Source organism: Aedes aegypti, chromosome 1 (genome assembly GCF_002204515.2).
Source record: "Aedes aegypti strain LVP_AGWG chromosome 1, AaegL5.0 Primary Assembly, whole genome shotgun sequence".
Lineage (NCBI taxonomy): Eukaryota > Metazoa > Arthropoda > Insecta > Diptera > Culicidae > Aedes > Aedes aegypti.
Window position 1 is genome coordinate 307,192,057 of NC_035107.1, and position 16,664 is coordinate 307,208,720.

At 44.9% G+C, this 16,664-nt stretch overlaps 2 protein-coding genes across 3 annotated transcripts; one reads left to right on the forward strand and one right to left on the reverse strand.

The window, feature by feature from the left end:
• Positions 1–2,282: 2,282 nt before the first annotated feature.
• Positions 2,283–11,631, forward strand: LOC5565141 (nicastrin). 2 transcript variants are annotated; one of them, XM_021838457.1, is made up of 3 exons: positions 2,283–2,528; positions 2,599–4,631; positions 11,376–11,631. In XM_021838457.1, exons 1-2 carry the CDS (start codon positions 2,459–2,461, stop codon positions 4,629–4,631), a joined length of 2,103 nt encoding a protein of 700 aa, XP_021694149.1. In that variant the 5' UTR covers positions 2,283–2,458; the 3' UTR covers positions 11,376–11,631. The 2 variants fall into 2 exon arrangements, with proteins under 2 accessions (XP_021694149.1, XP_001649511.2); XM_001649461.2 differs by having other exon boundaries at positions 2,599–4,627.
• LOC110674239 (RIB43A-like with coiled-coils protein 2) lies at positions 11,539–12,968 on the reverse strand. Its single transcript, XM_021838458.1, has 2 exons — positions 12,781–12,968; positions 11,539–12,716 (listed from the first exon to the last, which is right to left on the reverse strand). Exons 1-2 carry the CDS (start codon positions 12,901–12,903, stop codon positions 11,694–11,696), a joined length of 1,146 nt encoding a protein of 381 aa, XP_021694150.1. The 5' UTR covers positions 12,904–12,968; the 3' UTR covers positions 11,539–11,693.
• Positions 12,969–16,664: the final 3,696 nt, after the last annotated feature.

Here is a 16,664-nt window from a genome sequence, read left to right on the forward strand (position 1 = left end):
GACTGTCGACAGAAAACTAGTGAAGCTAATTCGGCCGACCAACGATCCCAGCGGACCGCGGTAAGTTTCGTCGCAAGTCGCAAGAATGAGAAGTTTCGAAGCGGAAAAGTGGTCTTCAAACTCGACTCAGGAGCAAGCGACCATCTCGTAAATGAAGCGGAAATATTTTCAGAAACTCGCAAGCTGGAAAAACACGGAGCTTTTCCAAACTTGGCCTCTCATTGTACCAGCACTCAGCCGGAGTCAGACTTCTTGGCAGGGCGACGCTAAGGCTTCGATTCACCAGATACACGGCAGTACGGACAGCTTCTGACCACATCGTTTTTGGGACATGCGAATCTATCAGCATTGTGCGGACCTTTTCAACTATGGTTCGGTTGAACCTCTCCGCGACGCCGTCTTGCTGAGGCGTGTATGCAACAGTCGGTTCGACCTGGATCCCTTTCTGTAAATAGAACTGTTTCTGATTGTTCGACAGATACTCACGGCCTTGGTCAATTGTCATCCTGGAAATCTTCAGATTGAATTGCGCTGTCACCATCGCCTCGTACTCACGGAATCGAGTGAACACCTCCGATTTTCTCTTCATCAGGAACACCATTGCAAAGTGGGTGTGATCATCAATGAAGGAAACGAAATACTTCGATCCGTCCCACGCAGTTGGCTCGATCGGCCCGCAGACGTCTGAATGGATTCTTTCCAGTGGCTTTGAAGATCGTGGACGGGTTCCGTTGAATGGTTCCATCAACAAGGTTGTTACTTACGATCGCTTTCATTCCTTGTTGACTGAGATGTACGAGCCTTCGATGCCACAAATTGGTCGCTTCAGTTTGACATAAATTCGCCGATGCCACTGGAATGTCCACCTCAATCTCGTACAGGTTTCCTCGCAAATTCGCAGTAGCAATAACTTCATCGCCTTTCTTCAGAATCGCTTCGGAACCGCAGAAGATCACCACAACACCGGCCTTCACCAGTTTCTTCACAGACATCAGGTTGTCTCGTAATTCGGGAATATAGAGCACATCCTTCATGATCAACGGTGTTCTCTTGTTGCTGCTTCCGGCGATAGTCCCAGTGAACTTGGCCACCAGCGCTTCACCGTCTTTGGCTACTTGAATCTCGATGGGTGTCTTCAGCTTGCAAGTTTCTGAAAATATTTCCGCTTCATTTACGAGATGGTCGCTTGCTCCTGAGTCGAGTTTGAAACATTTCAGAAGAGTTTTGAAATTATGACATAATCATTTTCTATACTCAAGGAGGATAAATTTTTTTTATGAATTCTGTAAACTTAATATATTTTAACCAAAACTCTTTTAGTGTTCATGAATATATTTTTTAGATTGAATTCTACAACCAAAATTAACGCTATTGTTAGAATTATTGAATTTTATAGCAAAAATCAATGAAAAATTGTATTTCTAAAAATTTTACCTAAGTTTCATATATGTCCGCTTATAAATTGTACAAATGTAGTCTACTACGTCTAAACAACGTAATATAGTACTTGAACAATCAAATAGAGCATTAAAATTCAGTTTGGAATGTTGTATGTTTAAATTTTGATAGGTGTACGAATATGGGATTGGGTGAATTTCAGACACAAATTCAATACTTTTCCATTAATCCAAAGATGAATGTAAATGAAAACATTTTATGGCTGTCAAATAATAGATGACACCTATAGCCATCAATATAGATGAAGCATTTCAAACTTAATATATCATTTCATAGTTTTTTACTCACTTGATGTGACGCCAGTGTTCCGTACGAATATGAAATTGGGCCACTGTATCGGTCGTTTGACATATTGTAAACGAAAAATTTTGTTCGGAGAAATCGGTGTTTTTGAATGGTTACAAAACTTAACCGCCTATTCCCCACATTGTTATTTTCCCATTTACTATTTGCAAAACTGTAAAAACCGTTCATGGTGGGGTTGATTTATTGTTATTTTGGATGTTATACGAAATGACTTAGACATGGTTTTGTACAGTATAGGAAACAGTAGCAATGTGGTTCTTATTTATGCGGGCGTGTTTACAAAATATGAAAAGAAAAATAAAATCGACAATGGACCAATGCATGAGTTCACTAATTTGACGTTTGAGAGGTGCCGAATTCACTCGTTGCCATGGCCACGTAAATAACACGGCACCGCTCAAACGTCAGATAGTGAACTCGTGCATCGGTCCATAAAAGAAGACCGTGGATGAGTCCATGGAAAACATTTTCAATTTTTTCGTCCCACTCTGTAAGTGTATCCGAACCGAACCTTTGACAGCTCGTCTCGTTTTGATGCGACTGCAACAAAAAATGGAGTGTTTGTTATAAACAACGCAAAGTTTTAGAAATTTTCGGTAAATTTTGCCTGAATTATCTCATGATAGCATATTAAATAAGTTTAGGAGAATAGTTTAACAGTTACGGATTGTAGTGGTTGACCGTGATCGTGAAAATGCGAGCGTCGGGGCCGATTTACAGTGCGTTTGTTGTGCTGCTGGTAGTGCTGTTAGGATCAGACAATGGTGAGTCACTTTCCGATTATCTTCCGGGAGAGAAACTGAAATGGCTCAAATTTCCCTCTTATATTTCCAGTGCATTCCCAACGAATCAAGGACAACATGTACACGCCGATCAGCGGGGCGCACTGCTTCCGGCGATTAAACGGAACGCACGTAACCGGATGCAGTTCCAAGTTGGGCGGATCCGTGGGCGTTTTGCACTTCATTCGTTCGGAGGCGGACATTGACTTCGTGGTGCGAAAGCATCCTGCCCCTCCTTACGCTCCGGTTCTGGCGCCTCATCTGTTCACGCGGGAAAATATCCTCCGGCTGCGCAACCAGGGCGGTCGTCACGTTTCCGCTGTGGTGCTGATTAACAATGCCACGGAGCTGCAGCAGTTTAGTCAGGAATCGCGCTGCCCGAATCAATTTAGTAGATTTGCTGGGAGGGAAGAAGAAACGTGCGATGTGGAGCGGCCGGAAGGCAGTTGGAATCCCTGGGGAACGGGGCTGCTGTTGGAGGATTTCCCCTTCCCGATCTACTACGTGGCCGATCCGGATGAGATCGATAAGCTGTACGATTGCTTCGAGAAGTTCAACAATTTTGATCTGGAGAACCAGCACAAGAGAAGCCTTTGCAGCATCGAGGTGAATGCCTTCATGTCGGCAGCTGTCGACACGAGGGTTTGTCTGACCAGATCGACGGTTTTCAATTCGCTGACGCCGGTCAAGTTTTGCGATCCCCTTCAGGGCAAGAACGTCTTTGCCACGTTGTTCCCTCGAACTTTGGTCAAGCCGGAAGAGAGAAAAGTGGACCCAAGCGAGAGGATAATCTTAGTGTCCAGTCGAATGGATACGACGACGATGTTTGATGGAATTGGATTGGGCGCGATGGATTCGTTGGTTCCGTTTACGGTCTTGGTTTCCGTGGCGCATTTCCTAGCAAAAGTTCTGCCGGAACGGGTTAAGCCAACCGATCCCAACGTGCTGTTTATGTTCTTCAACGGGGAATCGCACGATTACATCGGATCGCAACGTTTCGTGTACGATCTGCAGAAGGGAGCCTTCCCAACGAAAGGAGGCCTCACCAATCCCATTTCAATGGAGAACATCGATCTGATGATAGACCTGGGAACGATGGACGATCTGAACAAGCTTAAAATCTACAGAGCTTCTGAGCTGCCTATCGCGGATAAAATTGCTCAAATGTTCGGGAGGATCAACTCCAGATTTGCGTTCAATATCTCGGTGGATAAGGCCGCTCCGAAGGAAGGTCTGCCTCCTGTTTCCTCCCATTCGTTCCTCCGGGAAAACGCATCCTTCCCCTCGGTAGTGATCACGTCGGTCCCCGGAAATCGCTACTACCATTCCATCTACGATGACAGCGAGAATCTCAAGTACACTTATGGAAATCACTCGACGGAACATGACTTCACTCAGCTGGAAGACCTTGGCCAGCGGAACGCTCTTTTCGCGGAAGACTCCATCCAACTGCGGTTGAGAAATGTTTCATCCCTCGTGGGGATGGCGATCTACGAGCTGATCACCGGCTCGAAGTACGACCCTCGCTTCGGAACCAACAGTGTGCTGATCGATGAGTTCCTCTACTGTTTCCTACTATCAGCCGATTGTCCACTGTTCCACGCCGCAGCCAAACCCGACTACCCCAAGGCTTTCCCCGTTCCCCCTGTTCGTTACATCAGCGTCCACTCCACGCTCCCCTCCGAAGCTTCCGGTTGGACGCATCGCATTCTCGGCTTGCTGGTCGGACAAAAAGTGGCCCAGAACACCAAAGCCGACTGTCAGGCCCTCCACCTGCCCTACAATTGGTACGCGGGCTACTCCGGGCTGGGCGAGTGCCGTTGGACGACGCAGAACTTCACCCAGGCCCTGTCGCCGGCTTTCCTGGACGATGCGTATGACTTCAAGTCGCATCGCTACTCGACCTGGACCGAGTCCACGTGGCGGGAGTTTTCAGCGCGGATTTTCCTGCGGCCTTCGGCGGCGCACGAAACCCTCACCCTTTCGATTGGGTTCGTCGTGATGGTGATCTCGTTCGTGCTGGTGTTTCTCATCAACAGCCGGTCCGAGGTGCTGTTCAACCAGAGCTCGGCGACGATACCGTAAGTATGTTCTTAAGAGTAAAATTTTGTGGGGAAGACGGTTTTCGATCTTTTGCAACTCACTGATAGATTCGATTCCTGCATTTTTAATTAGTTTATTTTATTTTTTAAGAACTTCAAAGCGTTCTTGAGTTTAAATTTTGAAGATGTTCACTAGAGTGACCCAGCCTTATATAAAACATTTAACAAGTCCTGAAGTTCGAACCTTACAATTAGTTTGGATACCTAATGCCGCTCCCTGAAAATATCAACTCACTTTGCGTCTGTACTCCATGTGAGGGGCGGCTGATCATCGTCTCCGAGTGTCGGAGAAGGATGTGTACTATGGCCCTCCGAATATTTAAAAAGGGAAAAGGTCCGTGGTTTCGGCATCGTAGCGCTGCAGGGGGTGTTCTGAGCAGGTTCAATGGTGCGAACTTTTAGAGGTAACCATACCATCTACCAGAGCTGGGAACAGCTTTTATAGTGATGGGTGATATGCAAAGGCGCGTGCTGATTTGAACGCTCAGGTTGGCCAGGAAGAGGAATTCAGACCGACGATTGGAAAGTTCAGCATCCACCGGCTGCCGAATGAGAACGGCCTACGACAGATAGATTTTGCCGCCTCCAAGAATGTGGCCATTTGTACAATCTATTTCCAGCCCAGTCTCCTGTATCGGTACATCTGGAGATCGCCTCAACAGACAGAATCGCAAATCGACTACGTTTTGATCGATGAACGGCACTTCTTTGACATAACCGACGTCAGAACCTATCGTGGCTCTAACATTGACTCCGACCACTACCTAGTGATGGTGAAACTGCGCCCAAAACTATCCATTATCAACGATGTACGGTACCGACGCCCGCCTCGGTACAATCTAGCGCGACTGAAACAACCGGATGTCGCCAATGCGTACGCGCAGCATCTTGATACAGCGTCGTCTGATGATGGCGAGCTCGATGAGGACTGCTGGAGGACAGTCAAAGCAGCCATTAACTATGCTGTCGAAAGCATTATCGGATATGTGGAACGGAGATCAAGAAATGATTGGTTCGACGAGGAGTGCCAGGAGGTTTTGGAGAAATATGCAGCGCGGGCTGCAATGCTGTAGCAAGGAACGCGACAGAACGTGGAGCGATATGAAAGGAAACGAAAGCAGCAAACCCGCCTATTTTGGGACAAAAAGCGCCGTCTGTAAGAGATCCCTCCCCTTGGTTATGCGACCTTGCCGCGATGGGAGGGCATAATCCATTAGCCCATACGATGGAAACCAAAGGCGTAACCTGTAGTGGTGGTATCACATTTTGGCATTTTTTGCTTAAAGCCGCGTCATAATTCATATGGCATAGACGCAATAATATCTCGGATGTGATCCAATGGACATTCTGCGTCATTGATAGAATTGATGCCCATTTCAAATAATTAATCTATTCGAAGTGGACATTAATACTATTGGTGACGTTCAGTTTGCCTTTTGCTAACCAGAATGACCCGTAGCCACTCTTACTATTAGCTAGCTAGATACATCGTTATCATATACGACGTAGGGAATACTTAGGAACTCTTAGGAAAATGACTATTAGATTCACTGAGTAGAAATAAGTGGCGACAATCTTATTTTAATATGGTTTTTACATTGCCATAATAATAAATACTTCTTTTGTAACCATGGTATAAATAATCTAATTCCAGCTTCATTTTCGCAAAATTTACAAGTAGAAAGTAGGCGTTGTAAAGCATTGCATTTGCCACCGAAAAGTGAATCTTGTAGGAGACTGTAATAGAAGCCTAAGGTAACTTTACTCTTCAATATTCACTATAAAAATGACTATGGAAAGTAAGACGCTGAGATCGATCATTAGGGTACACTTGCTTGTTTCGAAAAATTGTTGAACAGACAAGGAAAGCGACTTTTTTCTTTAAGGATATATGAACGTAATGACCAATAAATACTTTTAACAACAAAAAATGAAATTAACTAGAACTACTACTAAACAGCCTAATTTTGTTAAGATTTGACGACACTTGACATTTAAGACTCTAATCTTACGTAAAAGAGAATAGTAATCAGAATAGCACTTGTATGACAAATTATTCAAAACCATTTCGACTAGACTATTAGTAATGCACTACTATTTCAAACAAATTCTAATGGAGCTGCTGATTTTCATAATGCTTCCTTTTCTCAGAAGCAAGGGAATATGGGTACTTTTCAAAAACTACCACGTCACAATACTAATAAAAAACAGTGTTCATGTGGGCGCCATTGCCTAGTCCGTCTGAGTATTGGTCCTGGTAGAGGGGAAACTTGGCAAAAGCCAGACCGAGGGTTCAGCCTTGACAAGTTAAGCTGTCAGGCAGCTCCAACTGAATACCATACAAAAAAAAAAAAAAGCGCCGTCTGTAAGAGACGGAATGTGAATAATTGAGTTACTGCATAGTTCATAAGAAATGCGAATGTTCTACCAGTAGCTTAACTCATCCCGAAAAGGCATCGTGCCGCGAGCCGAAATGTGTAGGAATAATTAATAAGGATGGAAGCATCTTGACGGACTGACATAAGGCGATTGAAAGGTGGAAGCAGAACTACGACGCAGAGGCGTCGCGTCCACATGTGCAACATGTGCACTGCACAGGTGGCAAATCGTTCATCATAACAACCTACAATTGCTACTATTATTGAAGTACGGTTCTTCAATTCTCTCAATAAAATTTAGCCTATTTCAATTATCTTTATCATTGATCATCGCAATTTATACCTTTCAAAATATTTGTTGTTATATTTTTGGTATTCAAATTGAATGCAAATGCTGTTTGGTGCGGCGCGAGATCTGTGCCCTAATTTTCCCTACGCGCTCAGTGCGATGCATGCTACGCAACACTTTGTTCCACGCTACACGTTGCTGCTGTGACGATGAAACCCAACGTGTGCACTCTCATCGGGAGACGCGTTGCCTTTCGTCGTACACACAATTCTGTATATGTGGTAGAATGTTTTTTGCACTACAAATGCCAGTGTGTAAGTAGCCAAAGCGTCGACTCTGGCCGGTGCACAGTCTTGCCACATCAATCTGTGCGAGCGTGCGGTGGGAAGACAAGAGACAAATCAATCCACGAGAGAGATCCATTTTGCTTCCTCTCTTTTTTCCTTCGCGCTTTCAACATCACCACGCCTGTGGTGTGGAGTACTGGCGTGATTTTTTAGACGGCTGACGGTAAGAAGTTTCTGTAAGTTTGAGACCCAGGGCCCGCGCGTATTTTTGTACAATACTGGTTAAGAACCTCGCTTCCAGCATACAGTATTAGCGCGGTGGTACTTGTGATGGTCAATCAGAAGACAATCAGAAAATGAATTCAAAAGCGGTCGTGCCCTCCGTACCGTCATCGTCAGTATAACGCTAGTGGTGTGGTTTAAAAGCGAGCAATTTTCTTGATGCGTGCACCAAGTACACGAAGCGAACAATCTTGTACCGTCAAGCTACCATTCACCGTGCATTTAAGAAAAATTTGCACTTCAATAAATTGTATAACTTTGCCAAATAATTTGATGCGTACTAGAATACCACTACGTAGCGTGCAATTATATAATAATTCATGAATATATATAAAACTAGTGTTGGATAACAAAAAATACTCTAAAAATATGTTTGAAAATGTAATGTTAAGGTCGCCTCGTACCGTGCTATGTCACCATTTACCGTGCACACTAGTGCACCATTCACCGTGCATATAGTTTTCGTCATGATTTAATTTTGTATCTTGAAGAAACGTTGGTAATGGAGCAACTATGTTGCTAGTGGTGTGCGCACTCATTTTTAAGAATATTAAAATCTTCATTTATAATAAAAACCATAAAATGTTTAAAAATTTACTAAATAAATAATTTTTCATTAAAATCTTTATAGGAGATTTGACTGTATTGTCCAAACTATTTCATATTCACTCAAACATTCAAAATGAAGTTTTTTAATCACGACATAACAATAAATCTAATATTACCGAATAATTTCAAGCTTTTTACAGTAATGCACGGTAATGGGAACCATACATATTGAAAAGGGCCCATTTACCGTGCATTTGGGTTTTGACTGAAACACAATGAAAAATTATAAATTGTATAAAATGTCGTTGCTCATACGATGAAATACATCTAACTAGTGGTATCCACAATGTAAACTTGTTGAAATTTTGAAAAATTTCATACTCTAACGTTAATATGAAAAATGGTAATTTTTGGCGTTTCTACTAAGAGTGTTGAAAAATCTCATTATCAAACAGAATTCACAAGATTTTGACTACATAAACCAGGTTTTTCAAAATGCTTTGTGACAAAAACTACTTCATTTTATTGATTTTATCTTATTTTGCTGACAAAAGAATAATTTGTGAAAATTGTATGAATATTTTGTAGGAATTTATATATGTGTACGGTGAATGGAGCCCGCACGGTGACTGGTGACTTAACGGTATTAATTCTATGTAAAAATATGTGGGTTATGATCACCAACTCTATATTGCAATATTAGTTAGGATCCAGTGCTTTAAAAATCGAAACTGATGACCCGCATAATTTGAATTATTTTCATATGTAATTTTACAATTTCCCCATAATGATGACTAATCGTTAAAAATGAAAAAGTGAGAAAATAAAACTAAACAACCCGATTAGCATCTGCAATCATATATGTTTTTAATCAACTGAAAGACTAAAAACAAATATATTTGAAAACGAAAATTAGAAAAGATTGATTATACATTTTATTACCTTAGAAAAAAATGGTTTGAATCCACGGTGTACCTAATAATGACATATATAAAATGACACTTATGTTGTTTCCGTTTATAGGAACTGGGTCGGTTATCAGCACATAAATAAACCAACGTCAAGCAAATTCTAGTTCGGCCGAACTTGTATCGGGTTGGGGTTGAAACTGTGGTTCAGAACAGGTTGCGTCAGTTCCAACCTAGGTTAAAAAACGAATTCAACATAAATTAGAAGTGCACAGGTTGATAATAAGGCCACGCGACGCCTCTGCTACGACGAACACCTAAATTGCACGGATAACACTGGCGCAGAGTGTCACGGCAGCGGGAAAGTGACTATGTCAGCCCGGCGGATGAAAGAAACCAATCTGTTCACACATTGCGGGAAGTTAAGGATGCCATCAACCTACGCAAGATCAGCAAGGCAGCTGATACGGATGGTATCGGAGCTGAACTCATCAAAATGGGCCCGGAGAGGTTGGCCGCCTGTTTACACCGGCTGATTATCAGAATCTGGGAAACGGAACAGCTGCTGGAGGAGTGGAAGCAAGGGGTCATATGCCCCATCTACAAGAAAGGCAATAGACTGGAATGTGAGAACTATCGTGCGATCATAATCCTGAATGCCGCCTACAAAGTGCTATCCCAGATTATCTTCCGTCGTCTATCACCAATAGCAAATGAGTTGTGGAAAGTAATCAAGCTGGTTTCATCAACGACCGCTCGACGACGGACCAAATTTTCACTGTACGACAAATCCTCCAGAAATGCCGTGAATACCAAGTCCTAACGCATCACCTGTTCATCTATTTTAACGCGAACATTCCAGTTCGTTAGAATCCCGCCGGGGACTTCGACAGGGTGATGGACTTTCGTGCCTGGACATTGCGCTAGAAGGTGTCATGCGGGGAGCCGGGTTTGGTAACCGAGGTACAATTTTCCCAAGATCCAGCCAATTTGTTTGCTTCGTGGATGATATGGGTATTGTCGGCAGAACATTTGGAACGTTGACAGATCCTTACACCCGTCACACGATATACGAATGCGAAAAAACTTTGTCAAAGAAAGCTCTCAGTTAGTAACTGTGGAAGTGCTCATTGAACTACAAGCTGAGAAGCAGGCTCTGTCACAGTGACGACGTAATGCCAAGAAGAAGAAGAAAAAGAAGAAGTTATTGGTATGTTATCATCAGGCGGGTGAATATGTAGGGACTGAAATGGCGCACAATATACGTTCGCTAAAATGTTACTTGCCACAGCGGCCAACCAAAAGTTATTAGGTATACTTGGTCCAACAATCTGGAATACGGAGTACTTACGTTAAAGCTACCCAGAGGATTTGAGATTGTTTATTACTTGGATGATGTCGTCTTAACAATAATTGAAAGAGGTGGGGACGAAATCTTGCGTACTATAAAATCCGCATGATGCAGACATTCTAAAACATTAGATCTGAAAGCTGTAGAAACTAGCAAAACGTACAAAAATCTCATCAAGAGGTGTCATCGATTTAACAATTTATAGTAGGATATATCAACATAAATGATAAGCCCATTACTGAGAAAGTCGTCAACGCTGTGTAAATTAAACTAGTAAAAAAACATGGAATTCTTCATGTTGGCTGTTTTCTGATCTACATGTCATGAAGGAATGCTTCAATCAAGGCCACTCCTACGTGTGAGCGGAAAGAGGGTTACGCTGATAGTGTTCTTAACTCGATCTCTTCTATGTGTATCTACAAGTCGACGCTAAACACAGTCGTTTGAGAATATTCAATAACATGAACAAAGATATACGGTTTGAGCGCATTGACCTTTGAGAACAACTTACTAGAGCTGGATAAGTCTGTAAAACATTAGAACAATCTTGAACCAAATTAAAATTACATAATATGACCCCGTGGATCTAATTGTCTCAGATGAAAGCAATGTTAAGATCGAAAATCGCTTACCTATTCCAATCAACAATTTATAAAACCAGAATTTTCTCAATAATATTCCAGGATAGCGCCTCCAACGCAGTGCTAAGCACTCATTTCATCAACTGATATTTCGGATGAGACTCATTTTCCCGTCCCCTTTATGTCATCTCAACCCTAACTTCCTTAGTCGTATTCAATATTCTCGCCAACCACATCAACTAAACCCATTATAAAACTCTAGCAATTTAGCTGCTAACTAATTTTTATTCCAAGTATCAATCATAGATAGTTTGTTTAAGATTGCAATGTGCGATAAATTATTGACCAAACCACAAAACACCCAAACGTGCATCGATAGAATAGTGAGAGAAAGCCTTCCAACCCAACTCATCCGCCCCCCTATCGGCTAGTAGTATTAAACTGCTCAAAGTACGCCATCGTCGGTCGATTTTGGTACACTACCCGGTCCATGTGGGCCAATTTGCGCTGCTGCTCGTCCGAAAGTTGCACATTCTCTTGCCTGATTCGTTCGGCCAGCTCGTGGCGCCGTCGGTTCAACTCCCTATCCCTGAGAACCACCGTTCGGTCAAAATCATTCGCCAGCTGATCCCACGCTTCTTTGTTGGTCTGTTCCGCTTGTCGGCGCCGTTCCAGTTCTTCCTTCTGTTGCATCTGTCCCAACCTGATTTGCTCGAGCTCTGCAGCGCTCATTCCTTTATAAGCATACGGTATGATTCGATTCGGTCCCAGGTTGCTCGTCGCAACCTCCGGATTCTCCGTCAGAATATCGCTGGTCACGTTGTTGTATATCTCAGCCAAATTGTCCTCTTCCTCCTCTTGTTTCTTCTGCTGCCGTTCGTACTCTTGCTGTTGCATCAGCTGTCGATTGAACTGATCGACGTTCTCCTGAATCTTGTGCCGTATGTTCCGTTCTTCGGCAGCCAACTGGCGAACCCTTTGCTCCCTGGCATCCAGCGCTTGTTCCAAAAACTTCTCGGCCGCAATGCGTTCCTGCTCGGCCTGTCGTTTGTCCCGGATCTGCTGCTCCAGCCAAGAACGCTGCTGTTGCTTCTGAATACGCTTGCGATCCTTCTCGGTCAAATCCTCGCCGTCGAATATCTGTGCGCCGGACACCGACAGGCGCGGATCATCATCACCGACTCTCGCCGGAAGTGACTTCTTCAACCCGTCCGGGTCGAACAGGTCAAAGTCGCGCGATTGTTCCGGTCGCTGGTACAACGAACGGAATCGGTTGACTTCGTTGTCCAGCTGGTGACGGAGCTGCTGCTGCTCGCGGTTCTTCTGCTCCAGGAACCGACTCTGGCGTCGTTGTTCCTCTGCGAACTTGCGCTGGCGTTCCTGGGCATCCTGCTCGATCTCCTGCTTCTCCTTCACCTGATGTTCCAGAGCCGTAGCATCGATCTGGAAAGTTCCCCACATACAAGCGATGTGAATCGTATGAAATCATATGAACCGGTGAACTTACCCCGATGACTCGACGTCGGGCATTGAAGATTCGTTGCTTACGGGCTTCCTCGAGCTGGCGACGGCGTTCAACGGCAGCAGCCTCTTTCAAGTCCTGGTGTCTAATGTAGAGGGAATTTATCATCCTTTTTTGAAGATTGAAACCGGATAAGCAAAATCCCTTTCACAAAATACGGAGGCCGTCGATATGTTCAAAATAACTCTACGCACAAACGACGCCCTTCCATGGTAACCACCGTGTCGAAGGTCGCCGACATTATTGGTTGCTTGGTATCGTCTCTCGGCGACCTACACGAGAAACGTTTTTTATGCGCATGACACGTGTTGTCTGTGCGTTGCGATGCATGAAACACGTGGTGCATGGTTCATTTGCCGCCATATCAGGATGTAACAGACACTCAGCAAAATTTTAATCTTATCGGTAAGTATCGCTATATGAAGATCTTAATAATAGGCCAGGGGAAGTGGTTCACCTATGATGGCAGCCCTGCGTCATTCAGCATCGCGCGCCAATCGAGTGTAAAAGGAGCTGACTGAATGAAGCTCAAAAGTGAATGGAAAGAAGGAAATGAATAAAGCTCATTCAAGTGTTTTGCCTCGACCTGTAAAGACGTGTTTTACTGTTCTCTCTGCTAATTTACCCCTCCAATAGGTTATGGGCCTGTGAAGTAGCCATTTTGTTTTTATGCAAAGTGAACACGTTCAGACAAGTCGTGGCGCGTTTGTTGGAATTTTTCCGGAAGTGTTAAATTCAACAAAAATGGAGAAAATTGGTATCGCGAAGTTAACGAACGATAATTACGATTCGTGGAAATTGGAAGTCGAGTTTTTGTTAGTGAGAGAAGGACTTTGGAAGTATGTCTCGCCGGGAGTGAAGCCGGAAGTGGCTGCTTCGGGTTCGAACGTCGCGGAACTGGCTGCCTGGGACGAGGGAGACCAGAGAGCGCGCGCGACGATCGGTTTATTGCTGACAAAAAGTCAACACGGGCATATCCGGAATACGAATTCCGCGAAAGCAGTGTGGGACAATTTGGAAAAGCAGCACCAGAAGAAGACGCTTACGACCAAAGTGCATTTGCTCAAGCGAATCTGCGACATGGAGTACCACGACGGGGACAACATCGAAGAACACCTGATGGAGTTTGAGAATTTGTTCGAGAAGCTGGCTAATGCTGGAACAAAACTAGACGAAGATCTTCAGGTGGTTTTAGTGTTTCGAAGTTTGCCTGGTTCGTTCGATGCCTTGACGACGACGCTAGAGAACCGAGCCGATGATGAGCTAACGATGCATCTTGTGAAAGGGAAGATCATAAACGAAGTGCACAAGCGTCGTGATCCGTCGGTAGTGGATTCGGTTGTTCTCAAAGCGGAAGACAAGAAGAAAAACTCAGTGTGTTTTTTCTGCGAGAAGCCCGGTCATAAGAAAGCAAACTGCAGCTTGTGGCTGAGGCAGAAGAAAGAAGAAGGTGCCAGTAGCTCAGCAGTGAGCAGGCACAGCGAAGTGAGAAAAGTGTCGAAAAAGCTCGCGAAGGCGAAGCTTGCGACGTCGCGATCGGAAGAATTTACTTTTCTTGCCAGAGAGTGCGTGACGAATGGTTGTGTCGTCAATTCCGATGTGAACGTAGAACCGAGAAATAGTGCGTTTGTTGCCAGTGAGTGCGCGGCGAAAGACTGGATCGTCGATTCCGGTGCGAGTTCGCATATGTGCGCAAATCGGAAGTTTTTCGTGTCGTTCAATGAACCGCGGATGGACACTCCGAAATCGGTTACGGTTGCCGACGGTAAACATGCAGCGGTGAAAGGCGTCGGATTGTGCCAGATTTTTTGCATCGGAGGTGGTGGCGCAGAAACGCGAATTTTGTTGAGTGAAGTGCTTTTCGTTCCTGATCTCGACATGAATCTCGTGTCCGTTGGCAGGCTCGTTCAGAAGGGAGCGAGCGTAATCTTCGACAAGAACGGATGTAGAATTGCGAACGGTGATAAGATTGCTGCTATTGCGCCGTCAAGCAAGGGTCTGTTCCATCTTCAAATGGTTGAACGTGCTAGTGCAGTTTCGGATCAGTGTCATACGAAGAACTGCATACACGAGTGGCACAGAAAGCTGGGACATCGTGATACTCAAGCTATCCTGGATCTGGAGCGGAAAGCTTTGGCAACAGGCATCAAGGTACGTCACTGCTCTGTTCGTTATTCTTGTGAACCCTGTTTGGAGGGAAAGATGGCAAGGCGACCATTTCCTAAGAAAGTGAGGGCGCTGCCATAGTAAACGCGTCGAGCGACGCGTCCGCGTGTGCGAGCCCGCAAAGCAGAATATCAACAACAGGAAATCCTTTGATCGCATCGCGTTCGCGGACGCAGACGCGTTACTATGGCCTCACCGTGAGGCGTAAGTCGAAAGCGGTGTTGGATTTGATCCACAGTGACTTGTGTGGGCCGATGAAAACGGCCACACCTGGAGGCCGTCGGTATTTTCTTTCGCTGATCGACGACTACAGCCGCTTCACCACTCTATACATTCTTAGGAAGAAGTCGGATACCGTGGACGTTATCCGAGATTTCGTACGTTTGATGAAAACGCAGTTTGGTAGATCCCCGAAGATCATCAGATCGGATCAAGGAGGAGAGTACCGCAGCGCAGAGTTGGTCAAGTTTCTCAAGCAGGAAGGAATTCAGCAGCAGTTTACGACAGCATACACGCCACAGCAGAACGGAGTTGCGGAGCGCAAAAATCGTTCGCTGGTAGAGATGGCACGGTGTATGATCATCGATTCTGGGTTGCATTATCGTTACTGGGCCGAGGCGGTTAACACGGCCAACCATCTGCAGAATATGTTGCCAACGAAACCGGTGCAGCAGACGCCCTACGAGATTTGGCACGGTACGAAGCCGGACATGAGCATGATCCAGATTTTTGGTTCGGAAGCTTATGTGCACATCCCGAAGGAAAAGCGGACGAAGCTGCAATCGAAGGCGACAAAATTGACGTTTGTTGGGTACTCCCAGCAGCATAAAGCGTGGCGTTTCATCGACTTGAAGACAAACGAAATCGTTTTCAGTCGTGATGCTCGTTTCTTGCCGTCAAGTGATCGAGAGATTCCGGATGCAGTCGATGACGAAATTTTCGTGGTGCCTCCGGTGAAACCGTCCAGCAACATGGAGCATGAAGAGTCGGACGAGTCCGATGAAGATTCCGAAGATGAGCCGGACGCAGATAGTGACGATGAGGAAGAATTCCGTGGGTTTGAAGAAGAATCTTGCGACAATTTGGATCTTGGTTTTGAAAATCCAGCAGATCGGAGTTTATATGAAGATGCCAATGGCAGTGTTGTCTCTCGACAGGACGACGAACTAGTTTCGATCCAGGGGGAGTCGACTTATTTGCAGGAGGAGCAATTCGCCGTTACACCTCGTCGGTCTGGAAGGTCAACGAAAGGTATTCCACCTGAACGTTACGTGGCGGATGGTAAACTGGCTCGGAGTCAACAGTGTGAACCCCGAAGCTACCAAGAGGCAGTGAGTGATCCTGAGAATGGCCATTGGAAGGCCGCCATGAACGACGAGCTGAAGTCATTGCGGGAGTGCAAGGCCTGGGACTTGACGTCGTTGCCGCCAGGAAGCAAGACCATCGGATGCCGCTGGATCTATAAGAAGAAGCAGGATGAGCAAGGTAAACTAATACGATATAAAGCGAGATTAGTAGCGCAAGGTTTCACGCAACGATATGGCCTGGACTACGACGAGGTATTCGCCCCAGTCGCAAAGCAAGTGACGATTCGTACACTGCTGACCATCGCTGGACGAGATGAGATGCAGGTCAGGCACGTTGACGTGAAAACTGCATATTTGAATGGCGATCTCAAGGAGACCATTTATATGCGGGTACCA